Genomic DNA, 13,749 nt, shown 5'->3' with positions numbered 1-13,749 from the left:
TTTCTGGTCCTAACTCTGCTTTCGGGATCCCCCCAAACAAGTCTGATCTTTGCTCCAGGGTGAAAAACTCAGAAAATGAAAATTACCAAAATATCATCCCATGCAAATATTTTTTCCTGCTTATCTATTTAGCTGTCCTATCCTATGTCATACCAGTGAGCACAGAGGAAAAGGTAGTTGCTGTGTAGTTAAAAGAAACAAAAATAAGCCTAGATCTGGGATCCAAAGACCTCCCTCCTCATTTGGTTTCCAGGACACCCATCTCTCTTGGTTATCCCTTGAGTCTTGGTCCATCTCTGGCTGCTCCTTCTCAATCACCATTTTTGGGTTCTTCTCATTCAACTGTGCCCTTAGAAGCTGATGTTCTGACGAGTTCTGACTTGCATGCTTCTTTCACTCTGCATCCTTCCCCACTGTGGCATCAACTGTCCCATGGCTCATGACTTCCAAATTGGGATCTTCATCCTGGAGTGCTCTTCTGAACCTCAGACCATGTGGAGCCCACTTGCTCTCCTGACATATCCACCCAGAGGTTCCATGGGCCCCTAAGATTCAACAGGTCTTAAACCAAACCCATCATCTCCTCTTCCAACCAGCCACTCTTCTAGTGTCCTCCTCAAGAGAGGGAGGCAATCAGTCAGTTACCAAGTCCCATGGATTCTCCTTCCTTAATTCACATATCTCAGATCCATCATGACATCACAGCCTTAGTTTAGGTCTCAGAATTTTGGACTCACACTTCTCCACAAGCCTAGTCTATGTAGGAAGACTTAGCCCACTGCCTGGAGCCTACAGCACTCATTAAATAATTGCTTAAATAGCTCTCTTCTCCTGGGTAAAATAAAAAGCTTCATCTCACAAGGATGTAGAGTATGTGCACTGAACCCAGAACCTGTTAGATAATAAATATTTGGTAGGCAAAAATGATACCTATTCCTCCTCCTACATTTCCCTCTAGCATAAGGCTGACCACCTAGTATAATTCAATACTTGCAGAGCTTAAATCAACTAAAGAAAACCTCTTCGGGTTATGTGTGTTTTTCTGGTAAGAAGAGTACACATATCTTCTGTCTCTAAGGAGCTTATCAGACAAAGCAGGTAGTAGGCACACTAAAAAGAGAGTTGGTCTTGGAGTCAAAGACCTCAATTTAAATTTCACTTTTCTGGTGTGTTTTTAAAAATAAAAACTAGTGTGCTCTTCAGTAACCAAACGCCACACAAAAAAGCAACTTGCCTGGGACAATGTTTTCTTTCAGCTTGTGAACCAGAACTCTGAAGCACTCTGTAGCACATACTATTTAGTTGTAACAAATATGTGATTCTTGAATACTGAGAAGTCACATCAGACTGAACCTTCAATGGTTAACATTCCAGTAGAATCTGCAACAGACGATAGCAGGCAAGTTCCAATCTTTGCTCCAATGTATATCAGCAAAACATGTCAAAACCTAAATTAAAAGTTTTCACTCACTTTAAAAAGAAAAAAATCCTTTTGTTGGCAGTTTCCCACTGATGACATGTAACAATCTTTGCATATGAAATTGACTAGTCCCCTGCTTCACTGCTAACTTTGTAGAAGTTCCAAAGCATTTCTGGAGCAAGTGATCTATTTGGACTGACAATGCCAAGCTGGGACCTGAGCCCTGAATGAGCTAAAATTACCAAAGCAAGAAGAACGTGGCTTTGGAAGCTATTTCCCCAACTGTGGGGTTTCTTCTAGTCAAGGAAGTGATAAAGAATGTTGACTTTTTCCAAATGAACAAAACTGAATGAAACCTTAAAATCCCACTGTAGGTTTCTGTTTTGAAAAACAAGTTGTTGCTATAGATGTTCCTATCCCACCTGTCTCCCCAAGCATACAAAATGTACCTGTCTTCCTAAAGTTCCTGACTTCAACATGGGCTGGCCAGTGTGAACCATGCGCTGGGCACCGTGGATACAGAGACAAGGAAGGCAGGCCCCTGTCGCGGAGGAGTTCGCTATCTGGCAGGAAGAGAGGCCCATTCACCACTAACCAAAACGAGACATAAAACGCTAAAACCCATAAGCAAGGAACAAGCAAAGTAAAAAGAGAGTTCTGAGGCAGGAGAGAGTCTCACCTGGGGACGTAGGGAGGAATAGGGAATGCCCCTGAGGCAGGGTGCTCCCAAAGTACTTTGTCCACTCCTGCATCACAGCCCTCAATGGGCTAGACTGCAAACATCAGGCATATGTCTGCCTTCCCCACCAGAAGGTGAGCTTCTTGTGGGCAGAGGCCCCGCGTCAGACAAGGATTAATCCACCCTGGCTAACTCAAAGGAGTGCAAGAGGGTGTGTTCACAGAATAGCAAGAAACCCCCCAGGTCTCAGGGAAGGGGGAAGAGGCTATGAGGCTGGAGAAGTAAGGTGGGGCCGGGCAGGGGCCAATCTGAGGAGGGCTATGAATGCCAGGCGAAGACACTGAAGGTTTGTTCAGTAGGCCATGGGGAGTCACAGAGGGTTCTAAGGAAAGCAGTCGGTTGACTAAGATTGTGTTTTAGGAGATTATTCTGCAAGCAATTTGGAAAATACATCAGAGACAGGGTGGTCAATTAGAAGGCTGCTGCACTGCTTTAGATGAGTAAGAGCTGATGCAGGCCTGAATGCAGGCAGCGGTAGTAGAGCTGGAAACGAAAAACTTAAAAAGATAAACTTCAAAGCCCTCCTAGAATTGGTCCCTTCTCTGTGCTCCCCCAGCGCCTGGCTTCTTCCTCTATTTAGCTCTTACATTGAGGCCCCCAAATTCCACACTCCCTGAGGATGGTACCCATTTCTTCTTCACCACTCTGCCTCCCACAGAAACCCTACATAGCAGGGCCAGAAAAGTTGGGCCCTGCCTCCCCTGGGTCATGCTGTCATTTCAGTCACAGTACCTGACATGTGTTCGTGCACTGGTGTCTTTGCTTATTACAGCACTGGGCCTGGCATAAAGAAGCAGGAAGGAGACACCTGACAACACAGGAATTTATCAAACCCAAACAGCAGCAATGGAGCACAGGTGCCTGGAAAGAGCAACTTAGAATTTTAGGACTCTGAGCCTAGAGAAACCAGTTTGGGCCCCCTAAAGAACACAAAATTCAATACAGGAGCCCCAGTAGCAGGCTGGATTGCAGTTAGATAATGATGAGCTCTCCAAATGAGTAGTTCTCACTTTCACAACCTGCTTGGCCAATAAATGAGAGTAGGGAGCGACCACAGTCCAAAGTTGAATCAAGCCTTGAGTTATGTGGACCCCCCATGAGAGACAGGAGCTCCTTTGGGAAGATTTCCTCAAGAAAAGGACAACTGAAGGGCTGGGCAGGGAGGGGGACAGGTGTGTGTGCTCTGCAGGAGGGAGCCTGGTAATGAAGGAAGAGGAAGAGCACAATGGGCTTAAAAACTCAGAAACTAAAATTGTCCTCTGTCTTGAAAACTTTCCTTGAGCTATAAGCTTCATGGACAGTTTTTCCATTTCCTTTCACTCCTTCCAAGCCACGCTGTGTGGCTGATGGGAACACCAGCTACTTTACAAAGGAGACTGCCAAGGGGGGTCCTGGCACTGAAGACCTGTGCTCCAATTCTGGCTTTGCCATTTATTAGCTGTGTAGCTGCAGGCAAGTCTCTGAGCCTCAGTGTCCTCATCTATAAAATGGAAATACTAACCACAGCAATATTTAGCAAAGGGTCACTGAGAGCACTAATAATGTTCAGGCACGTAGCAAGACTGCCAGTAAACGTGGGGTTTTGTTCTTCCGTGAGCTGGAATTGTAATTTGGTAAGAAGGGGACTAGGTGCTAGGGCCTGACATACTGAAACCATGGTGTAAGCCACCATGGGCAGTAAAATGGAAAGTCCCACAGCAGTTGGCTTTGACATTTCCTGGATATGAGAACAGGTACACTTCAAAACAGCTCTGGGTTGGCCTGGGCAAATACTCAGTAAAGAAACACATTTCTCACCGAATGCCATGAAGTGGTGCTGAAACTACCCCTGAAATGCTATTGGTGCCAGAGAGGGATTAATCAACTAATGGCTAATCCACAAACATAAAGCCACCTCTGTCCCCCTCTTGAGGGGTCATCACTTCACACTTGGTGCCACAACATAGTGGTATTTACATACAGGAGATGCCAGATGAATTCTTTAAGACAAAGTCACTCTAAGCAATTCTCAGAGACACCAAGTTGAAGTCAAGATGGGGTTTCCAGACACAGGAGAGTTCTTCCAGGATAAATGAACTCCCAAACTCACCCTGGCCCTTCCAATCAGGTCTGCAGCCAGGGCAGCTACTCCAATTTAAAAATTAACCAGATAATTGAAATTAAAAATGTAGCCTTGCCAACCTCAAGTTGTTGTCCTTCTTTTCCTTTTTCCTCCCAAGAAAAAAATTGACGAGAGGTGAAGGGAAGTGCTTTTCAACTCATTCAAACTGACACTTCTCTGAAATGACTCTGCCAATTTCCAGATGTTGCCTAGGTTTTTAATTTATTATTTACTTTTTTAATAACCCCAGAGATTTATCAACATTCTAACTTAGAGGATGGAATACTGTACAGGTTCAAAATTCACGGTTCTCAGACCAATAGCTACATATGTCTTACATATGGCAACTTGTGTAGATTTTAAAATCAGAGTTGGTGGGAGCTGCCATAAGCCTAAGTGGCCTCTCTGCAGTGCCTGAAGAGTCAAGCTCAGGGTGTTTGTTTGCTGAATGGATGAATGTATGAATGAACAATCTCTAAGCGAGGAAAACACATTACACACTAAGATACATACCACTGACTCTCTCGGATGTACATCTCCTCCACTATCTTAGGATCCTTCCAGATCTAGGAGTATGAGACATCATCAGGAAGCTTGCTTTCTTCTAGCAAAAGGGAAGCTAAGGTTACAACCTAGTCAAAATATCCTATCCTCTTGGGGAATAAATTCCTAATCCCTTCCCCCAGGTAATTAAAAGCAAACAAACAAAATAAAACCTAATCAGCTACAAAGGGTTCCCTTTTCTAAAACTTACTTCCCCTCACTCACTTTTTCTGGCCCCAGGTGTCTGGTGGTGGGTGGGCCTACACCCCTGTGCCCCGGGCTTACCAGGGAGGTGGTAAAGATACAGCCCTCAAAAAGGGCCCCAGTGCTGCTGGTCAGTTTCCAGTTTCTCCACTCCCAGCTCCTGCAAACCTACTTTCCAGAGGCAACATGAGGTGGCTGAAAGGAACCAGAGTCATGAGGCTGAGCTCTAATCTACTGCTAACTTGCCGTAGGATGCTGGGCAAGTCTCTGTGGGTTGAAAGAATGCTCGGTTCATCTTTTAGGCTCAATGTGAGGAAGTAAAAGAACTTGAAAAAAATAGGAAAGGTCCCCAAACTACAAAATACTAACAGTGTCTTCATTCAGTTCCTAACCCTTGGTGTTCTCTTCCAGGTGGAGGGCAGGGTGACTTCTGCCCACTCTAAGGCACATTTTCCTTACCAGCAGCAGATAAAAGGCTGCTCCCCCAAACAGAAGTGATACTTTCCTCTTCCCTGCATGTCTGAACCCAAGTCTCCTGGAACTAGCAGGGAAAGAGAGCTGTCTTCTCTTTACAAAGGAAAAGGTGCTTCAGCATGGAAGAAAGAACTGAAGTACAGGAGGATGAAAGGCTGGTTTCTTGTCCTATCACCAACGGAAGAACCTCACTAACCTCAACTGTCAAGTGGAGAAAAGAGATGGGAGGTCCCATCCTATCCTGACCTAGAAACCCATTCTTGGCCCCAGCTCCCACTCAGGGAGCCTTCTGGGAGATTCAGAAAGGGGTGTGGAGGCTGAGAGATGCCTTAGGGTCTCTACCTCCTTACCTCTGCCACCTGGCCAGGGAGGGGCAGGAGACAGTGGTGCCCAGTACACTGAGGTTCAAGGCCTCATGCCGTCCAATGATGGCCCAGATGGGACAAGGCTGTCATAGCTTCCCTCTGTGAGGAGGGACTCCCGCCTAGAAGATCTGACAATATCCGCCTTGGTTCTCACTCCAGGGAGATACCGATGCCTCAAAGGAAGACAGCTTGAGAAACTTAAGGAGACAGAAAGGGGCAGAGAGGGAAGGAACGGGAAGAGAGATAAGGTGAGAGAGAGAGAGATGACAGTACAAACAGGCGGGGAGAGAAAGGGAAAGTGAAGCTGGAGGGAGAACACAAAGAATCAGAAAGAGGACAGACACTGATGAAGAGATGAAGACAGACTGACAGCGCGGGAGTGTTGGGAAGGCGGGGAAGACAAAGGAGACCATCTGGTCTTTTTAACTGGTCTGGCCTGTTAGAGACACCCCTTCCCCAAATGAAAAGCCCAGGGAACGGGAGGAGGAGGCAGGAGCAAGCAGTGGCTTCCCGCTACCCGCCGGCCCCCTCCGCCCCGGCCCCCGGCTCCCGCCGCCCCGGTCCCACCGTCCCTCCCCGCCCGCTCGCTCACCTGCCAGCGCCAGGATCTGGGCCTTGTGGAGCAACAGCGCGCCCCAGTCGCGAGGGGCGCGCGGGGGGCTCTCCGGCCCGGCGCCCAGCTCCTCCGGGCCCCGGTACACGGCGTACACCTTCTGGTTGTCAAAATCCAGCCGAGAGCGGGGGCTGAAGTCGCGCACGCACGACACCGGCAGCGCGTAGCAGACGTTGTCCTCCAGGAACCGCACAAAGGCGTACATGGTGGGCGCCGGGGGCGGGCCCCGGTCGGGCCGGTCGGCTCGCGGGGCGGCGCGGAGGTGGGGAGCCGGCGGGGGGCGCGAGCGGAGCGGCGGCGCAGGGGGCGGGGGCGGCTCCCCGGGACCCTGGCTCCCCCCACTGTTATTGTTCCCGCAAGCACCGCTCTGCCAATCGGCTGCTCTCGCCTGGGCGCGGAATAGGGAGGGAGGGGGAAAGGGGGACGAGGGGTGGATGAGGGGGGTTTGGAAGCGCACCGCCACTCGCAAAGTCAGACCCGAGCAATCACAGCCGGAGCGCGATTCGAGTTGGAAGGAGAAAGAGCTGAGAGATTCAATTGCAATAATAATAACAATAGCATTGCAGAACAAATGCAGGTACTAAAAGTCTGGATCCTGCGGGCGGGATTGGTTTGCTTCGACAATCACGCTGCTAAACAAATTGCATTGCAACAAAACTGCATTGCAAAGGAGAGGAGAGTGAGTGGGAGAGTGAATGCCCGGTGAGGATGGGGGAGGGGACAGTCTTGTTTGAATCACAAAGTGTAAACTTGCACTTGCAAGTGAGCAGAAGTTTGAAGTGTTATAAATTTAGCCGCCCCCCACCCCCCACCCCCGCTTTTTTTTTTCTTCTTCTCTGGAAACTGCCTGCTCCCGCTGTGGGGAGGGTCAGTCAGCCAGAAACATTCTCCCAGAGCTGCCAAACCAGTTTTGACCAGAACTGGGGCTTATCTGGGATTTCCAGTTGGGCCAGCTGGAGGGGTTGTCAAAGGCTGCTCTCATCAGAGGGAGCAGTTGGCTCCTTCTTCCCTACAGTCTTGCTTCATTGGGGTACCCTCTCCACAGCGTGCCCGCCACTGGACTGGGACAAGTTGGCAGGAAGCAGGGAGTGAAGGGGTGCCCTGGGGAAGGCAGGTCCAGGACCAGGCACTTCCGGAGCACTTTGAGGAGTTCAGGATGGTACTCCATGGAATAGCAGTCTTTGCTCTGTCTCTAGGTGGAAGAAAGCCTGCAGGGCCTTTAGTCCCCCCAGAGGAGCTATGAGCACCGGCCAAAGGGTGTTGACTGAGCTCTGCACTCATAGGAACCCCATCCCACGGCAGAGAGTGTCAGCAGCACCCTCACAGGATGCCTTTGACAGGGTGGACTTTGTATCAAACACAGCTACTTACATTCCCCTTTGCCTAGCCCAGACCTGGCACTTGGCAGGGGCTCAATGAATTTTGGGTGAAGAATAATAATAAATAAAAATCCACATGCACCCATCCATCCATCCAGTCATTCATTCTTTTATTCAAGCAACCAATATCCATTGGATACATACTACATGCCAGCTTCTGGGTTAGGCACTGGCAGTAGAGAGATGAAAAGACAAACACCTGGATTCCTGGGCCTTGCAGTGTTAGTGCATCAGAACCTGAGTCTCAGTTTTGGATTCCAGTGCCAAGATTAGGCTACTGTGTCAATAACATGCCTTCCCCTTCCTCCCAGTGTTTACAATCTCATCTGGGAGTATTAAAAAAGTACAAGCAAGTAACAACATTACAATGAGAAAAGTGTTCTCATAGAGAATGCTTAATGGAGGTGGTGGACTCAATTAAATGTTATTTTTTAAAATTCATTTGAATGAACTCTACCCGTAAGAAAAAACAAAGTAAGTTAACCAAAGTGTTAATAGTGATTCTCTTACTTTCTTAGTACCAGAGGTGATTTTGTATTTTCCTTGTATTCATTCATATTTTCCACAATGAAGTATTAATTTATAATCAGAAAACATTAAACATCAAATCAAAGCAGTCTGCTCGCATTTCATATCAGCTGCACCAATGATGAAGCAGATAAGCCCGAACCCCCAGATTATTTCAGTGATCTAGGGAGTACATTATGCAGGTAAACCCCATCAACACATAGCTCTGAGATCCGAATGTCCATATCAGATCAAGTTCCTTAAGCCAACCCACTAGTATACGTGTGGTGCCAGCCACAAATGACCGCGAGCTGTCCTGATGCAGGTGTTGGTCCTATCTTGCCCCACATGCTTGTAGAAAAAAGAGAAGCCACTGAGTTGTTCCAGCAGATTTACCCTCATGATTATGATTTCTTTGGACTGATCTTAAGTTTTTATTTTAAGAATACATTCCTATGGTGGTCAAGGGGAAGTAATATGTATCAAGACTTTTGATAATTCACAAGATGGATCATGCAGAGTTGGCCGTATTTAATGAAAGTCCATGAAGCTCCAGGTTACATTTGCAAAATAATTCCAAGTAGCACCATGGCCAGCCTCCTGTCTGCATCTAAAGGGGTGGGGACCCCAAAATATATTACCAATCTAATTTCTTACCACCTTCCTGAACACAGTGTATGCCAGACACATAAACTATTCGACATTTCCCAAGACAGCACATTTGAGCAGGTCCCAAGCCTTTGTGCATGCTCTGCCCTCATCCTGGGAAGTTCTTCCTACCTGAGTACATGGTAACCTCAAGTTTTACTAAAAACCAGCTCACATGTCATCTCCTTTGTGAAGCCTTCCCCGAACACTCACACTCCTCACTCACACAGACCATCTCTACTGCCGTATTTTGTCCCAGCCCTTTTATTTCCCTTCGCTAGGATAAGAGCTCTTTGAGGGGAAACAAAAGCTGAGTAACTTCAGCATCCCAGGTACGGAGCACAGGGCTGGAGAGTAAATGTTTACAGGACAAATGTATTAAAGAGACACACAGAGAGCATGAATAACAAACCTCAAACTTTTTTGAAAGCTGGTTCCTCATTTTCAGAGTTGGAGCTGAATCCCAACTCTGTCTTTCCCACTCCCGGTGACCAAAGGGCAGAACACTGATTCTACTCCTTGTAAAACAGACACATTCATGAACATTTTCAATATCACTGCACCCTCAGGTTCCAACAAATTCCCTACCCAAGTCGGTGTAAATCATTCTCATAAGGGGGCAGTTCCATTTCTCAAGAACCCAGGAAGAAGAAAAGAACAGACAATAGATATCGATGATGACAGAGTAAACATAGACTCAAATGCATTTTGCACTGTAGGTCCACAGAATGGATTCTGGAGTAGGAATGACAGGCACAAGATGCTCAAATAGATACCGCTGGACAGCAGTAGAAAGACATCAGTTTCTGCTTCCTGTGTGATTCACACATTCAGTCTCCTGACAAAGCTTCATGGAGAACTTACTATGTGCTGTACTGTGCTTCCTCCACCCGGGTAAAAACTGAGTCAGAGTACCTCATCCTCGACCTGGAAGCCATAGCCCTGGGCTTTACACATACCAGAAACGCAAGATGTTGATGATTCATTGATTGGCAAGAGAAGATAGTTCAAAAATACAGATTTCAGACTTAAACAGGCAATTAAAAATGCCAAGTTCCACCAAGTCATTGTTGAATCCTCTCTTCAATATTCCTGTCAAATGGTTATCTAAACACTTTTTATACAGTTCTAATGTCAGGAAGTTTACCGCCACCCCTTAACTTTTAGACACTACTATTAGAAAGGTCTTTCTCACTTTTGCTGAGGTAGAATCTTTCACCTTGTAGCTGCCTTACTAGATTCACCAAGACTCTCATACCTCCCTTCAGATACGGGAAACCTTGGGGTTTTGTCTCCCCAGGATCTTGTTTGTCTTCTGCCCAGACATCTTCACTTCCTTCACTTTATCTCTCCTCATAAAACCTGATTTCAGGGATGATAATTGCGATATCTACCTTTCCTCCAAAGCTTACTATAAATCATGCTTGCCAGGCACTGCGTATATATGATCTCAATCAACTTCACACTGAATCTTTGAAGAGGGTATTATTAACACCATGAAAGTGGGTATTATTAACACCATGATAGAGCTGAGAAAATTGAGACTTATGGCAAAGCAGTTTGGCTCTGGGGAACCCTGGAAGGCTTGCGGTCATATTTGCATTTTAGACAGTTTGCTCTACAAGCAGTGTGGGGAAGGACAGGAGGGGTCACAAATCTAGGAGAAGGAGGCCTGTGAGGAGGCTGACTGTCCTGTCTCACCCCTCCCCTGACTCTCTTTTTCTGTGGGCCAAATGTATTCCCTCTCATCCAAGTCATTTTAATGGAGCAGAAAATGTACACATCTGGGGCAGCTTTGCAACTGTGTCTCCATTGCACTCTGCTGTTGAGTTTTGCAGAGCCTTGGGTTAATGTCAAGCTCCTCCGGTTTAGCCAGCTGAAGCATGTTCAGTGGCAGCAGTGGGACTTATGTTTCATATTACTGCATGGAATTCTCAATGTGCTTTGCAAAACTATTTTAAGGAGACCTGGGTTCTGTGAATTTTTAAAGCAATTGGAGCGTGTCTTTTCAGCCTCTCTGCTAATGATTGACCACATTTTTTCATGATTTTGCTTTTTTTTTTCTGTGATGTTTGGTTTTACTTTTCAAGTCTCTGCTTTTTACATTTTTTAAAAGACTTTTTTTAAAAGAGTAGTTTTAGGCTCACAGCAAAATTAAGTTGAAGGTACAGAGATTTCCTGTACACCTCCTACCTCCCCACACATACATAGCCTCATTATTGCCAACATCTCCCACTAGAGTGGTACATTTGTTACAATTGATGAACCTACATTGACACATCATAATCATCCAAAGTCACAGTTTACATTTGACTTCACTCCTGATGTACATTCTGTGGGTTTGGACAAATGTATAATGACCTGTATCCACCATTACAGTATCATACAGACTATTTTCAAATCCTAAAAATCCTCTGTGCTCTGCCTATTCAACTCTCTCCACCAGCCCTAACCCCTGGAAACCACTGATCTCTTTACTGTCTCCGTAGTTTTGCCTTTTCCAGAATGTGGTATAGTTGGAAACATATGTTATGTAGCTTTTTAAGGTTCCTCCATGTCATTTCATGGCTTTTTAAACTTTTTTATTTTTCTATTTTTCCCAGAAAAGTAACTTGCTATGCTGTGAGCTCAGGGCCATTGTCTTCTCAGGTTAATTCAAGGAAAGAATGTTGATACCTGGCCAGGAGGATGTGGAGCGCTGGAAGGCTGTGGTGGGCATTACCCTGAGCTGGGTACTGATACCCCAAAGCAGGGGCATCCATGCACACTTCTGATCATAAAGTCTGGTTGAGTCCACCTGTGGGGTTTTGGGCAGGGAAAGAGAGCAGCAGTGGAGAGGGGGAAGGAAGGAGTTGCATGTCAAGCACAGGCTCAAAGGCCAATGAACATTATCTGGGTAACTTATCCAGGTAAGACTTGAGGGAATATAAACGTGTCATGTAAGTTATAGCTTGGAGGGACAAAGGAATATGGGATTGGAATCAGACCAGAGGTTAAGTCCTGACTTTATCACATCTTTGCTGTGACTTTGGGCAAACAGTTTACTTCCCTGAGCCACAGTTTTCTCACTTGTGAGAGTGTTGTGAGCATCAAGGCAGTAGTTTTCCACCCTCTCTGTGTATCAGGATCACCTGGGGAACTTAAAAAATATCCCGCTCCTAGGTCCTATCCTCTGAGACCCTGATTCAAATGGTCTGGGATGGGGCCTGGGCATGGATTTTTTTTTTATTTTTAATTTCCAGATTGTTCTAACATCTGACAAAGTTGGGCACCTCTGAGTTAGAAGATTTTAAGGTAACATGCTGGGCACGTAGAAAATTCTCAACAAGTTGTAGATAGTATAGTTTTCAGGGAAAATATACAGAGCTCCAAAATGTCTGTATAACCTTGGGCAAGTTACTTAACTTCTCTGAGTTACAATTTCTTCATCTGCAAAATGACATGCCAATGTGAAAAGAAAATAGTATATTATGGTCCTATACCCTGGATCTAAATCCTGGTCTAATAAGGAAAGCCTATCTTTACTAAGTGTGCGGCCTTAAGTAAGTTTCTTAATCTCTCCAAGTATCACTTTCTTCATGATAATATTAATACCACTTCATAGGGTAGTTATGGGGATTAAATGAGAAAATTCATGTAAAGTGCTTGGCAGAGTACCTGATACATGATGAGTCCTCAATAAATGATAGTTGCTGTTATTGTTACTATCATAATTATTACTATAGTTTTTGTTATGAGAGCTCTTATTGCCATTCCGACAGAGTAAGGTGCCCAATAAATTTTTATTAAAATTTTTAATCAAATTAAATACAATGATGATAATGCAACAAGTACCCCAGAATGCGTCCATCCAAATGCTATCCCCTTTAATGAAAAGCCTGTGATCACAGGTCACAGTCACCAAAGAAGCTCTCCGATTTCAAATTTTCAAGAGCCTCTGAGGCTTCGACAAAACCTGCAAATACTCCTGAAATATTGTGTTTGGAACCATTCATTCTTTCATTCTTTCTTTCTTTCAAACTGACTTTGTTGAGTATTTTCTTACAGAATAAATAAAAACTTCTAAGCATTATATAAAATGTAAAATGTAGAAGTGTTTATAGCAATCTGAAGCCTTGTGAATGTGCATCTTGGCTTGAAGTTCAGAACAAGCAGACCACACTCAAGTTCAACCAATCATTTCTCAGCTATGTTATGAGCTCATGTGGGTCACACATGGGAATTGTTGGTCACACAGATGGTCTGAATCCTGGCATTTTACTCTAGTAGTACAATATATACTCTGCATAAGCAACACCAAGTAAATGAATCGCCAGTGGTTAAAGACAAAAAGAAGTTTATGAATAGAAGAGATAGTCAAAAGGGAACAACATTTGAGTCAGCTTTGGAAAAGAAATAAAAAGATTGGCCTGCCTTTGAAAAATACAACTTGCCTCTTGAAATTATAAATTTCAAGAATTATGAATTTAAATTAGGGGCTGATTAGTTTGTGAAGCTGTCTCTGGTACCTCTTATTAAATTAACACATTCTGTGATTTTTCAGGTGAAATGTCACTTCTTCAGGAAAGTCTTTCCTGACTTGCTCCTCTCATCCTCCTCTACAGTCTGGCTCCAGTCCCTGTACACACTTCCATGGCTTCTTATAGTTTTCTTCATGGCATTTATCATAGGATGTAATTATATATTTATTCTATTTTTGTCTATCTCTGCCATTAGATCAAAGCTCCACTAGAAAAGGGACCCTATCTGTTTTCTT

General features: G+C 45.2%; 2 protein-coding genes across 6 annotated transcripts in view; both read right to left on the bottom strand.

Annotated features, from left to right (window-relative positions):
- BEND5 (BEN domain containing 5) overlaps positions 1-7,030 on the bottom strand; it is a 47,960-nt gene extending 40,930 nt beyond the window's left edge. For 2 of the 5 annotated variants that reach the window (XM_045548076.1, XM_045548077.1), the window contains exon 1: positions 4,774-5,961. Coding sequence is in view for 1 of the 5 variants with exons in the window: in XM_045548073.1 (XP_045404029.1) it covers positions 6,439-6,664 (226 nt within the window). In the remaining 4 variants the exon portion in view is untranslated. Of the gene's footprint in view, positions 1-4,773; positions 5,964-6,438 lie in introns of those variants that run through there. The other 3 variants (XM_045548075.1, XM_045548073.1, XM_045548074.1) reach the window with 3 other exon arrangements.
- AGBL4 (AGBL carboxypeptidase 4) overlaps positions 1-13,749 on the bottom strand; it is a 1,191,358-nt gene that overhangs the window by 233,613 nt on the left and 943,996 nt on the right. The window lies entirely within an intron of this gene.

The sequence above is a fragment of the Lemur catta genome, chromosome 3, assembly GCF_020740605.2.
Source record: "Lemur catta isolate mLemCat1 chromosome 3, mLemCat1.pri, whole genome shotgun sequence".
Taxonomy (NCBI): Eukaryota; Metazoa; Chordata; class Mammalia; order Primates; family Lemuridae; genus Lemur; species Lemur catta.
The sequence above is the reverse complement of the archived record's forward strand: the minus strand, read 5'-3'. Positions and strand labels throughout refer to the sequence as shown.